The sequence below is a fragment of the Amphiura filiformis genome, chromosome 11 (genome assembly GCF_039555335.1).
Source record: "Amphiura filiformis chromosome 11, Afil_fr2py, whole genome shotgun sequence".
NCBI lineage: Eukaryota > Metazoa > Echinodermata > Ophiuroidea > Amphilepidida > Amphiuridae > Amphiura > Amphiura filiformis.
In genome coordinates, this window is record NC_092638.1 from 28,558,890 (window position 1) to 28,573,611 (window position 14,722).

General features: G+C 35.9%; 1 protein-coding gene across 4 annotated transcripts in view; it reads left to right on the top strand.

Moving 5' to 3' along the window:
• The window catches only part of LOC140164679 (bicaudal D-related protein homolog), a 35,389-nt gene that overhangs the window by 7,195 nt on the left and 13,472 nt on the right, over nucleotides 1-14,722 (top strand). For all 4 annotated transcript variants that reach the window (XM_072188028.1, XM_072188029.1, XM_072188030.1 and 1 more), the window contains exons 2-7: nucleotides 444-1,191; nucleotides 1,397-1,612; nucleotides 6,992-7,264; nucleotides 9,737-10,123; nucleotides 10,534-10,788; nucleotides 11,350-11,553. In XM_072188028.1, coding sequence (XP_072044129.1) covers nucleotides 802-1,191; nucleotides 1,397-1,612; nucleotides 6,992-7,264; nucleotides 9,737-10,123; nucleotides 10,534-10,788; nucleotides 11,350-11,553 — 1,725 coding nt within the window. In that variant the 5' untranslated portion in view covers nucleotides 444-801. The remainder of the gene's footprint in view (nucleotides 1-443; nucleotides 1,192-1,396; nucleotides 1,613-6,991; nucleotides 7,265-9,736; nucleotides 10,124-10,533; nucleotides 10,789-11,349; nucleotides 11,554-14,722) is intronic.

The following is a 14,722-nucleotide window of genomic DNA, read 5'->3' on the forward strand; positions in this document are numbered from 1 at the left end:
AACACACACTTGTATTTTGATCAGATTTACCGCTCGGACTGCCCTACATCGTCACAGTAAGATATGTTTAGCAATTGTTTTTTATATTGCTGTGAATTTTGATTTTATTTATTATTCTATCATTCATGAATCATTTATTTATAATTTAGTCTTGATGAAGTCAGAGACACAGATCTGATAAAACATGACCATTAACACAGGACATCATTGCTTTGTTTATTATTTTTTATCTTTCAATATTTATTGATTTTTATTCAGAAACAAGACGGAATTAAGACAATTAACAACAAATCACACATAAAAAAAAGAAAAGAAAAAAAAGTAGCAAAAATGGTTAGTAATTGGTTACACAAATTATGCAGTCACTTCTACCCAGTCACAATAATTTGTTTATTATGATATTGATAATTGAATGTTTGTTTCTCATTTTTCCTTTTCTTCAGATATGAAATCTATAATAGTCGGAATTGAAGAAAGAAAGTTTACGAAGTTGGCAACTGTTCATCAATTCGGAAAAGGAAAAAAGAACCAACCATGATGATATACAATGTTGTATCATAGGAAACCCATGTATGAGGCTGCAGCACACTTATGACAATGTCCAAGTTCATATAGTTACATGAACATGCAAAATGGTTTTTAAAGAAATTTGATTTGTTTCATACCAATTGTGGAAGATAGAGTCCCAAAAAGTAAAACACATTTTCGCTAAATTGATGTTCTGCTGATTTCTGGACAATTCCTAAAAAGATATTGCCACTGGATTAACAAAAATGGTACCAGCGTATTATATGCGTAGCCATGGAAACCAATAATGGCGAAGAAGAACTATCACTCTCCGAAACAGTGTTCACCAATAACAGCGACGAGTTAACAGACAATGAAAATGCAGATTTAAGCGAACATGGCATGAGCGGAGATGCCGCTGAGCTCTTCCGAGAGTTTGCACAAGGCATAGATGCTGATGGTCGCGATTTTGCACATGGCATAGATGATGCAGCAGCATCCGGGTTTGTGCTAGAGGCAGGAGGGGGAGAGACGGCGACTGGAGGAGATGTACATTCCATGTTAGCTCAGAGGGAGAAGGATTTGATTCTTGCTGCTGAACTTGGTAAGGCGTTGCTGGAAGAAAATGAGGAACTGGAAAGAAAACAGACACTAATTGCAAAAGAGCATGCTGAACACATTGAGGTTAGTCATATATTTATTTTCTTTGTTTTCAAATTAGTTATTTATCACACAAAATTATCACCTCATTGCAAATTCAAAATTCATCTATTGACCTATAAAGAAATAAAATTTATTTCGGCCCAAACAGAATTTGTGAAATTTTGTATTTTCTTGAAGGAAAAAAAATGATTGTATAAAAGTAAATTATTTATTTCTCCCATTAAAGGCCTTGGAACAAGAAAAGCATGAATTACGCAGACGACTTGAGATCACCGAGGGCACATATGAAAACAAAGTTGTTGATCTGCAAACTGAGTTGACAGCAGTCCGTAAGGAGCTTACTCATCAGATGACGACATCGAGGTTGGCTGATAAGGACAAGCAGGATATGATTGCCGAGTTAATTGAACAAAACCAAAGGCTCAACACACAGCTTGCTCAGGTAGGTTTAGTTTTGAGGTGGGCTCTAGGCCGCCTTAAAATCTCAGATGAACAGGTGTTTTGTTTGATTTAGCAGTAAAGTTAGCTCTATCGATAAGGGGTTAGACTTTGGTGCATTGATGTTTGGCGATGCGAGTCCGAGCCAAAGCCCAGGTCATGCTTGTTTTTCGTGAAATAATTGAAATTTTCCTGTGCAAGGAACTGCTCAGTTACCCATACATTTGTACGAGAACTTGGGGAGCTGATCCTGAGTACTAGTGAGTAGGCTATCATGGCTGCGATGGTTTATTTGTGGTACACATAGGTTGTGCACGGCTTCTTAGCTGCAAATCCCTGATAGTTGTTAATAGTTTTTATGGTTTATATGGTGTTTCTTTGATTTTATTTATTTCTTGGGCCCCAGTGGCCAGTGAATTCCTGTAACTTGTGGTGAGGCTAGGCTTCTGGATTTATGCCTGTGTGCAGGGCACTATAAATCACTACAAATTCTTTTTTGACCTGGTAAGAAAGGGCACCTATATCATGCATTAGGGAAAAGAAAATACTTTTTCTCTGGTCCAGTTTTGAACTTCTGCTGGGTGCTGAACACATGAACAGTGATAGCACGCCATGGGAGGGGGGGGGGGAGTACATTGGGCATCCAAGCTTTCTGTGCCCATTATGTACTTCCGCAATCGCATCACATGGGATACTTGCACTCGTAGTTGCTTAGTGCTATAGCTTTTTGTGGCTTTTAGTTGCGTTAAGGTTAAGGAATTCTTCAGCAGAAGTGTTTCTGTAAACGTTACAACATCCCACAAAAAGTTAGAATGCCGACATTGCAACCCATTTTTGATGGACAATAAAATGCAATTTATGTATAATAGAAATCTTGTCCTACTAAATGCTTTCCCATGGCAAAGTCTTTATCTCCCTAATTAATTGCAAATGTGCTGCACATTGGTTAATTATAGAATTTCAGCTAAAATGCTACGTATATATTATAATATTTTACGGTCTTATTACTTAAAATGCTGTGTGTACAGTAATTTTGTCTTATATTTTGGCAACAGTGTATGTGACAAATTATCATGATTTGTTTTTATTATAATATACTGAATTAGCAGATGTTAGTAGCAAGCCATCTTCCCATAGTAAAATTATGATCATTACTAGAATGAGTCGGGTAAAAGTACTTTTATTTACATAAACTATAGCCTGAGGGATGCTCAAATTTGCTTTTGGTAGGGATGTGCCGCTGAGAATGTAAAAGTGGACCCATCCATATACCAATTTCCCAAGAAATTTGGACCCATCTTTTTACCAATATTAGTCAAAAGTTTTGGCCAAATTTAACACAAATTGGTATAGTTTTCAATTTTTTCTCAAAAATTTGGACAAATTTGGACAATTTTGGCAGCAAGGAGGCAAAAATTACCCATCCATGATCCATTTTCCAAATTGTCATAGAAAATAAAAGGGGTCATTGTCATTGATATAACTAAATATACATGGAATGGCTGAAAATGCGACCCATGTTTGCAGCACATCCTTATGTGACTGGACACCACGAATGAGCCGTAAAGTCGGCATATTGTATACTGAGTTACAGTGTAAAATGTGCGACTGTGCGTGAAGGTCGTATTCATAGGTACCTCAATTGGGTGCGACAAGTTTGTGTATTTGTTTGCTTTGGCTATATCCTGTTCAAGTGGTGGATAAGCATTGTATTTTGTCTAGGTATGTATAACCAACAATTAACAATGAGAGGACATTCCTGAACCTCGTTGACTTGATGATGATTTGAAATGACTCTTTGATATATTTATTACCAGAAATGTGGAAAGAGAGACACATGTAGAACCGAAAAAAGGTACAATTTTGTTGAAGGAACAGAGTTCAACAAACCATAACTCCGCTTCTGGATATCGTTTGAAGTCAAATGATATACCATTTTAAAGCTTATGATATATATTTTCTAAACACGAAATAAAACAAAATTGACCAGGGGCCGACTTTACGGCTGATTTGTGGTGTCCAGTCACATATGGTCATTTGTACTGAGTGAGTACCTGGTTCCCCCTGAGACTTTTTTTTTATCATTCCAAATTACGGCAGTAAACAAAGTACATGTATCTGGTGGCATTTAATAGCAAAACAGATAATGACTTTACAGTTGGCCCATACTCGTATAAATACTACACTCATGGCTGATTTCATTCATGAAAAATTTCCATAAATTATTTAAGGGTTGGGGTATGAACGTTTGGACAGTATTTATTTTGGGACATTAGAGCACATCAGACATATCGAATTGCATTCTGAATACGAAGAATGTCATTCTGATATCAAATAATTTTGATTTTTTGAAATTCGCAATTTAATACACATTTTATGGCAAATCATTAAAAATTGATATTTTGATATTTAACAGTACTTGAAGTAAACTTTATAAATCTGACGATTTATACTTAAGGTTACACAAAGAGACGTATAAAAAACGTATAAAAGACGTATAAAGTTGTTCTCTAAAACAGAGTTTTCTCAGTAATCAAATATCGCAGCGAGTGAAATGTTGGTGCATTGGATGTAGCTTAACATTTTTGTGTGTGTTATATACAAATTATTAGAATAAATTTGAAAATCCTTCTTTTTACCCACCATGTTCACAAGATCAAAAACACGTTCCATGAGGTTTTTTTCAAATGTGCGCTCTGTATAAATCCACACCGAGCGATTGTTTTCTTCTTTTTCGTATTGTATTACAAATCGATCAAAGAAATAATGTTGCCATGGGGAAGAACCAAATACAGTACCGATTAAATTTTAAAAGCCCGCTTTGGGGGAAAATTTTGGAGAATTTGCTTGAGAAAAAGCTGGTTTGTGAAATTATCGATATCTTGATTACGAGACGTTAATTTAGACATCTGAATACCTACATTATTTCTCAACATTCTGCCAATTGCTATTCCATTTGATTTTCACTCCAAATTGAAGCTAAAAATACAAAAAACAAGGTTTTCCTCCATCAGTTCGTTCAAAATTTCAGCGCCGACATGCGTGTTTATTCTAAGAGCCATAATGCGGACGCGATTGTAATCATGTAATTGCATCCAATTATAGTTATATCATCCGCTTTGAGAACAGTCAATTGCGTAAGCTGATCTATGGCCAAGTGGATAGAGCGTTGGACTGGGAATCTAATGTGAACTATTTTTGTGGGTTCGAGTCTCCGTGTGGCTGAATTTTCTTTCTTTTTCTCTTTTCTCATTTTTACTTCCTTTCTTTCCTCTTTTCTTTCTCCCTTTCTTTTTTCATTTCATTTTTTTTTTTTTCATTTCTTTCTTTCTTTCTTTCTTTCTTTTCGCTCATTTTCTTTCTCTCTTTCTTTCTTTTTCACTATTTCTTTATTCTTTCTTGCTCCTTTCTTTTTAGTTTTATTTGATTGATTCGCTGAGTGCAGTGAATCGTGATTGATTGTTTTCACTTTATATAATTCAGAAATTTGTAGGCCTGCTAAGTCTGTCTTGTTGATTTTCATCCCAAATTCGATTTAGGCCTACAAATAATTGCTTTTTGATATTGTTGTTGTTGCCTACCCTTACATTGTAATCAGGGGAATAGCAGCATTGATTTCATCAAAGATATCAAGGCTATAAATTCAAAATCAACACAATTTCCAGGGCGTAGCTTGACGAAGTGCCCCCAATCAATTTTAAAATTTATAAAATCCTTGTGAAAATTGCAAAACGGCTTGTGCCCCCTGGCATCCGAGCTCCGGGCACGAGCTAAGCCAAGTTTCATAGCCTTTTCATGTCTTGACCGTGGATCGATATTCTATTGTAAGTAGGCCTACGTCCCGCACGCTTGTTCATTTTCTGCATGGCTGTTTCTGTTATGAACTTACGCCCTCTGAAATCAAGCGCATGAAAAACTCGGTTAATTTTAAAGTGTATGTAGGTGGGATGAAAAGCCCGACGATCAATTGAAAATTTTGACCTTTTCAGTATTGAAGATATGGATTTTTTTCCCAAAACACCAAAAAAAAATTAGGTCTTTTGGGAAAAAATCCATATCTTCAATATGAAAGGTCAAAATTTTCAATTGACCGCCTGCTTTTCCTCCCTGCTACATACACTTTAAGAATATATCATTAGATTTATATAATTTACTTCGAGGACTGTTATATATCAAAAATTTGCAAAATATCAAATTTGTCATAAAATTTGTATTATATTGTGATTTTCAAAAAATGAAAATTATTTGATATCAGAAAGACATGCTTCGTATTCAGAATGCAATTCGATAGGTCTGAGGTGCTGTCATGTCCCACAAAAAATACTGTCGAAACGCAATAAACGCTCATTTTAGATCCCTTAAATGACAATGATGTTTGTACTGTATGAAAGTACCTTGACCCTACTATTGCACTTTTTAATATATGTTTTTGGGTATTATATGATCAAAACAATGTATTTATTATCGGTTTCAAATCCAGTGACATCTCATGCATTGCATATTTTCCTGGGTAGGATTAGACCTATGTTCACTGGAGGGGCTTGAAAACTGGCACTCTATAGCCAATTAGCCATAATATTGATTTTTCAAAGTAAAATGCTAATACCTATTACAAAGCATCCAAAGATCCAGAGAAATTAATGGGGTGTCACTGGAGATGGAAATAGCTAAGTACCGTATTCGTTCCATTAACCGCCCATATGCCCCTATAAGCGCCCACCCAGCGACTTTACTACACATGATCCTCTGTCATTTGTACGCAGAATCCATGCATGCAACTACTCGTGTATCAAACACAGGGCCTCTACACACAAAGTCCATATTCTGGGCCATTTTTTATATGTAATTATGTAAACAATATAAAAAATAAGTGCCCACCCAAAATGACTTTGTTAAGGGCCCTGTGCAGTTAATTACGTAACATCTCAGCAGCCAGTGTAAATTGCAAATGACTTTGACATGTAGAAAATGGGCACAATTTCTTTGGATTAATGTTTAATTGTTTTTTTTACACCATGCTAGTGTTGGACTACAGAGAGAGAAAAACAGAAAGGTATCAAATTTGCTGTAATCTTGAAGAAATCTCATCAGGGAATTAGAAGTCTCACTGCATGCCTGGAAAAAATATGGAATACAATCTGAATCTCCTTCCAGGGAAATTTTGGGATTCAGAAGGAACTTTGATATTTGAATAGCCAGGATTTTTTTGGGTGGGCGGATTTTTAAACAGTGGACCCTTTTTTCCCCAAAAGTGGACCTGTTTGCAATATTTTGGTTTGTTTTTTACCAAGATAACATGATAAAGAACCTGACCACTAGCCATGCTTTGGGAAACTGGCCCTATAACACCAATTACTAAAACATTATATTTTCAATCTCTTAGGCTTCAGACACTACAGATGACTTAACCAGCAAACTGCATCACTTACAAAAACACCCACCTCGGGTGAGACGGAAGACATCGTCTACCACTAGTGATAAAAGAACCATAGACGAGCTACACGACGAGGTGAAACTAATGAACAGCAAGACCAGAGAGCTGGAGAGACGAATCTATTCCTTGACGGAAGAGAGAGAAGCATTGCTGTGTAGTCTGAAAGAAAGCAGTGATAGAGTCTTGATGTATGAAAAGCACTCCATTGAAATGCAGCAACAGGTGGGTGGGGTAATTATAATGATTAGGGACTGGACAATATTAACTTGGATGGGAGCACTCCATTGAAATGCAATGACAGGTGTGTAGGAATTACAATGATTAGGGACTGGACAATATTAACTTGGATGGGAGCACTCCATTGAAATGCAATGACAGGTGCGTGGGAATTACAATGATTAGGGACTGGACAATATTAACTTGGATGGGAGCACTCCATTGAAATGCAATGACAGGTGCGTAGGAATTACAATGATTAGGGACTGGACAATATTAACTTGGATGGTTGCACTCCATTGAAATGCAATGACAGGTGTGTAGGAATTACAATGATTAGGGACTGGACAATATTAACTTGGATGGGAGCACTCCATTGAAATGCAATGACAGGTGCGTAGGAATTACAATGATTAGGGACTGGACAATATTAACTTGGATGGTTGCACTCCATTGAAATGCAATGACAGGTGTGTAGGAATTACAATGATTAGGGACTGGACAATATTAACTTGGATGGGAGCACACCATTGAAATGCAATGACAGGTGCGTGGGAATTACAATGATTAGGGACTGGTCAATATTAACTTGGATGGGAGCACATCATTGAAATGCAATGACAGGTGCGTGGGAATTACAATGATTAGGGACTGGTCAATATTAACTTGAGATGGGAGCACTCCATTAAAATGCAACAACAGGTATGTGTATGGTTATTATAATGATTTAGGGATTTAGGGACTGGACAACATTAACCTAGATGGGTACTCCATTGAAATGCAACAAACAATAGGTATGTGTATGGTTCTTATAATGATTTAGGGACTGGACAACATTAACCTAGATGGGTACTCCATTGATATGCAACAATAGGTGTGTGTATGGTTCTTATAATGATTTAGGGACTGGACAGTATTAACTTGGGATGGGGGATAAAAAAAAGTTGGGTCCTATAAAGGGGATTTTCAAAATTAGTCTGTAATGGGCTATTTCAGAAACTAAAGGCACTCCCCCTAAAGAAGACATGGGATTCCCAAAAATTTTCACCCATTTTTGCTCTGGGGATTCCCAAAAAAAAATCACCTTTTTAGGCTTGGGAATTCCCAAAAATTTTGGCAAAATTTTGCCTGTCTTCTTTAGGGTTTCTGGGAAATTCCAATTTTTTTAAGCATTTTTGTTTCAAAATGGGAATTCCCAACTTATTTGGATAACATTTTGGTTTGGGAATTCCCAAAAGTTTTGGTGAAAATTTGCCTGTCTTCTTTAGGGTCATTGGGAATTCCCAAAAATTTATGGTCAAAATCCACATGTCTTCTTTAGAGGGTGCCATTAGTCCATGCAGCCAGCACAATAAAAATTTGATTTACAAGAAACATGATTATGGGATGGGGGATCAAAAGAATTATTTGAAGAAGTCGGGGGTAAAATGTATGACAAGGTATGGACATGCCAAATTTTGTGCGCGCATTTTACCCATTAATGGTTTAGTATTCATTTGTGTACTGTTTTTACGTATATGGCCATGTGTTTTGAGTTGGTAGATTTTTCGGTACCCAAAATTTCCAATTTTTTTCCTCCTTGAAAATGCACGCTTTTTGATAGAAATATAATTGTTTGTTTACTAAACCCATAAGTACAAGAAAAGTATACATTTCCTGACAGGAAATTAAACAGGGAATCCAAAAATGATATTAGTTTTCCAGTAGGAAGATTGGTTAGGGAGGTAGTGGACTTTCAATAGCAACATTTTCCATAAAAAATGTTCGATCTTCAGTGAGATATATTTTTTACATGTTATACCCTATGCTGAAAAGAACAACATATTTGAGTTCCTTGGCTCAAGAGCTTTAAAAAAATGTATACTTTTATTGTGATACCTGCTACAGGTTTCGCTGTGTGCAAACTTATTTTAAACACACATTTGAGGCATTCCGAATAGGGATTTACACACAAACAGTGCAAGTTAAGGTATTTTCTGTAATCAAGTGATTTGCACTAGAAATTCACTAAATTTAAAGACAGAGTTACCTTTTTTAGTTTCTAAATGATTGGTCTTAAGTCTTTACAACATAAAACCAATTAAAGGAAGTAAATATATCAATATACCCCTATTTTTTTGAAATTTTAAGTTAAATTTACATATCAATCCTCCATATCAATCCTCGGCTCCACCCTGCCATGTTTTCACTAAAATCAAAATAACTTCAGAATGGTTTATGCTACATAAATTGTTATGTATCAATACAAAGGTCTCATCAAAAGCTTTAAATTGGTAGGTAATTTGTCTAGGTAGGTGACACCCTTGACTTAAAAATACTAGGAATTAACCGAAAAAATCTCGCACAAAAGTACTGCTCCACCCTATAGGTGTACCTAGTTTAAAACGCATGGCCATATATATTCGTCTCAGATATAATAAAATGGCACTAGGGACACCTGTTTTAGTAAATCAATGGATTCATTGTCTCACCATACAGCTTGAAGTTCGAGATGGAGAACTAGCCAAAGTCCGTCATATGCACAACGCAGCACTGGAGGAACTAGAAGAAATCAACTTCCAATCCACTCTAAACAACTCTGGCAACCACAACAACAACAACTCCCTGTTCTTTGAGTTGGGTGGTGCAGGCGATACACCGATGAAATCCTTGTCATCTCCAGGTGCATTATCAATGGACTTTGAGGAGGAAGGTGATGGGCAGGTGGAGAGGCATCAACGAGGAAGAGAAGCAACCATCTTGATGATACCGGAGGAAGATGATGTCTTTGAAGAGGATAAAGAAACTGATAAGTTGTTGATGGGAGATGGTGGTGGTAGAGGTGGTGGTAATTCGGATGCAATGAAAGAGAACAAATACAAAAAGGTAGGCATGAGAAGAGTTGTTTGTTTATACATTTTAATGCGTATCACTTATTGATAGAGAAATTGGACTCAATAAGGCATCCATCCGGTGAAGGGCTCATGCATTGGACGGCTTTGGACATATCAACATTCATCACAAGTGAATTATTGCGTTCAATCTCTCAAGCAACAAGAAGGGATCTGCATTTATTAATCTATTTTTTTATAATATAAAGAATTTTTGCAATTTTTTGTAACAAACAAAATACTACTTTTGGCAACTTTCACTGGGAAATTATCAAAAATGGGCTGCAAAAGTACAAAAAGGCATGAAATCTTAAACAGGCCTATCAGGGCAGCCTGTAAGTTGTCACTGCCCAGTTGTAAATTCTGAAAATATGCAATTTTTTCTATTATTATCTTATCCATCAGGTGCTAGAGGAAGTATACATTGTACTGTCAGAAATTCTGTGGGAACTGAGAGCCTTCAACAAGAAGTCATCTGGTGCCAACTCTCATGGTTCAAGACGTCGTAGAAGATCCAGCAGCACTGGGAGCAACAGTCAGAAGAGTAAGAGACCGTCAGAGGACAGTCCTCGACCTTCTAGTAGGACAGAGGAAGTCCGCACACAGCTTAAGGAGGTGAAGGTTTTATTACAAGGGATATTGACATCACCACAAGCACAGGTATAGGACAATAAATTTTGCTGTATTTATTACATTTACACATGGAAGTTTGGGGTCTGTGGGTAGTGGCAACTTGTTGCTTGGTAGCAAATGTTGCAAATGAGGGAGTGATCTTTGAATAAAGGACAGCAGACTCAAATAGTCTGAAGAAACTTGGGGAGCTGATCCTGGCCTGGATAGTTATTTGATTTTAGATTTGGATTTAGGGTTCGTCAGTCCGAAACCCTGTCAGTCCGAACCACTGCTAGTCCGAATTTTTAGCTTACCTATGCTAACCCTAACCCTAACCCCCACCTAACACTAACCCAAACCCTAAACCTAACCCTTACCCTAACCGTAATCCTAACAATTTCGGACTAGCGGTGGTTCGGACTGACAGTGTTTTGGACTGACGGGGAGACCCCTTGGGTTCTGCAGCTGTATATAGATGAATCTCTGAATGATGCTAAATAGTTTATAAGGTGTGTCTTGAGCCAAAGTGGTCATCAGCATATTTGTGTAAAGTGCAATAATCTTTAGTAATTTCGCTATATGTAAATCTGGTTTTTTTTATATGACCAGGCATCACCAGGGTCAGATTCTTCAAGGAGAAAGCTGTCGTTAGATGACCACACTCACATCTACAGCTTGGAGAGTCATATCGAGACATTACGAGGTGAACTCGTTGGCACACAAACTCACATTGAACTCTTACAAGCCGAGTTAGATAATCAAGATGAGCAGATGAGGAGAAAAGATGATGAACTTGGAAAATTACATGCAAAGGTAGGAGAAGTGATTTTCTTAAACTATGAAGCTTATCACCCCTGACATTTGGCTCACAATAGTAAAGATTTTGATACCGTAGGAAATATTTTGACCAAGAAGTGCAGTGTTACAAGTGTTCCAATCATGCCAGTTTGGTTCAGTTTGGGGGAAAATAGAACTTATCTAGAGTTGGTGGTCTCAATGGGTGGCAAAAGGGCCAAATCCAGCCTGCTGACAATTGTTTTTGGCCCTTGAATTACCCTAAAATATAAGGAAATCATAAGAAATGCAGTGTATTTGGCCCTCACGCAGGCAGGCACCCTTACAATGTTTGGCTTTTGATGGCATAAGAAAGGGGATGTGGGAGTGCTGCTCCTAAAAATTCTTCAGAATTGCAGAAAAATCAGGGATCAAATTAACATAAAAATGAAAATTGTGAACATCTATTGATGACTGCAAACTTCTGTTTTTGTGACTTAAAGGTAGAAAATCCCGTATCAATGTTTTATTCATGCGGTACATTCAAAGTGATAAAACTTGCTAGAAACTAAGAATTTTGTGATTATCCTTGTCCAATTGAATGTTTGTGTTTGTGAATTTTCTTTCATTAAAACCTTTTGTGTAATTCTTTTGATTTGATAGGTCACATTTTTTAAAGTAATTTCACTAGAAATGGTACTTTATCACTTTTTCATGTCAATCATAATTGTTGCAATAGCGGTCTGTGACAGGATGTTTGTCTGTTTTTTTGTGACTTGCATTTTTTCTAGGTTATTCTGATACTAGATTTCAAATGGGCTATTCTAGTTGAAATCTATAAACCTCTGATGAAAGACATGACCTTACTCTCCTATACAGAGGGTGTAGATTCAAATGGATTCACCCATTCAGGTAACCCCATTAGAAATTTATACATGTTCTCCTTGTGTGGAAGATTAAGATCCTGTCTTTTATAGGGGGTATATGGATTTCAACTGGAATAACTAATTTCAAATCACATGATGACTAAATTGCAATAATTAGTATAATTACATGCCCATTATTATCTTGTAGCAGGGATATTAGGAGATTTCTAAATTATGTAATGATTCACAAAATCTACAAAATAAACATTTTTTTCTAACAAAAATATAGTTTAAACTGTGTGAAAAATTGAATCATTGTACCTCAAATAAAAAAAATGCCCCTTGAAGACACTAATATTTACAGAAATTAATGAATAATTTGAGAGATATACAGACAAACATGTATGTATAATAAAAAGCAAAATTAATAAAGATTGGTGACATATTAGTATAGATTCCTAAAGTATACATCAAAATTACATGCACAGCACAGAAAATATCCAACTTTGATTAAAAGTACAATATTAAATTAACATTGCAATATATTTTGTAATACAATAGGCCTATAAGTTTTAAAATATACAGTGCATGTTACAAACGATAATGTAAACAATGATATCATAGCACATGTGATCTCATATGTTTGTGCAATTACTTATGTACATGTATGTATACTCCACACATTAGGGAGTTTACTATTGTTGAATGTAATATTTAATCTACGGAAGCTGTAAGGGCCCTTATAAAAATGTTAATATCCCTTAATCATCTGGTGTTTTTTTTAATATAATAAATCTTGTCCACACGTCCAATTGATTTTACATAAGGAATAAATAAATTAGTTAATTAGTATAAAATTACATGTATTACAGTTTTCTCAATTTTTGTACCGAGTAAGATTTTCAAAGCCAAAAACCAGCATGCAAAATGTTACTAAAAATAGCTGGCAACAGCTGCTCGCTAAAGTACCGTTTCCGTGGTGACTGTATGATAATATAGAATAAATACCAGTTAATTATTTGCCCTTTCTCTACCTATACACAATTAAGCATTTTGGTCATTTTAATTTAATTTTCCACCAAAATGAACAATTTCACATCTTACAAGTCAATTTGACAAATACTTTGGAGTGACTAGCATAGCTAATATAAGACTAGTGCAGGGTTTCGAGAGATAGTACTTGATAAAATTCAGATAAAATCTTGCCATTTTTGTTATATATTTCTGGGGTGGGGCCTATTTATCTAGTATGACTGATAGATAAAGAATTAACAAATTAGATTTGATAATAAGCACAAACTGTGTGTGAGGTATAATACCATATGTACATTTGTACAAATGTTATCAAAACAATTCTGTATACATTTATTTAAACAATACAAACTCCAACTTAAGAATTATGCAGGCTTTACAAAGCTGGCGAGTATAGTTGGAATGATGCATAACATGCTCCTGTGAAACTACGTAACAATTAAACGGAAGCATGGGTGGTGTACTGAAATGAGTAATGCGTGGAATTTTCTCAGAAATAAAATCTGTTGAGTGGATTCCGGTCGCGTAAAATAAGAGTTAGGACAAACAGGATATGAATAAAGATTTAAATGTAAAATCAAAATATTTTTTAGTCAATTAAAAAAAAAGATTTGATCTATTGTGGAAATCTTGTAAGCTTTTGATCAATTGTATTGGGATATTCAGTTGAAATCCATATAACCCCTTATGGAAGACATGATCTTAATCTTCTGCACAGGGAGTCAAATGGGGTGACCCAGGTGGGTTCAGTCTTCACTGACAATGGGTACGCATGATGGTTCCAATTAGGGGTACTTTTCAAGAAATATCCGTGGAATTTTCTTAGACAAAATTGTCTGCTATTGTCCAAATTAGGCGTTTTGGAGCAAAATTGTCTGCGAAATGAAAAATAGGGTGTATTTCTGGGACTTTTGTCCGCATTTTACCGCTACAGACTACAGTTTTTGTTTTTTGTATTTTTTCTGTCGGTTTATTTAGTAACAATGCAGTTTTAATTGGAGTTATGGAAAAATTGATAGGGTATATTTTCCGAAAAAATTGTCATCATTTCCCGGGTCATTTCCCTGTAAAATAGGGGGTAAAATTCAAAAGCGTCCTTGAAATGGTAAAAATAGGGGTATTTTTTTCCTCGATTCCGCGTTATAAGGGAAATAAAAATACGTCAAAATGATAAAAATAGGGGGGTATTTGGGGGAAATTTACCATGATTTGGCGCAAAATAGGGTGTAAATCTGCTGTAAATGTCCTTTACTCACCGTGAAATAAGGGGTCATATGTCCTACCTTTAAATACAAACTGAACTTCCACCG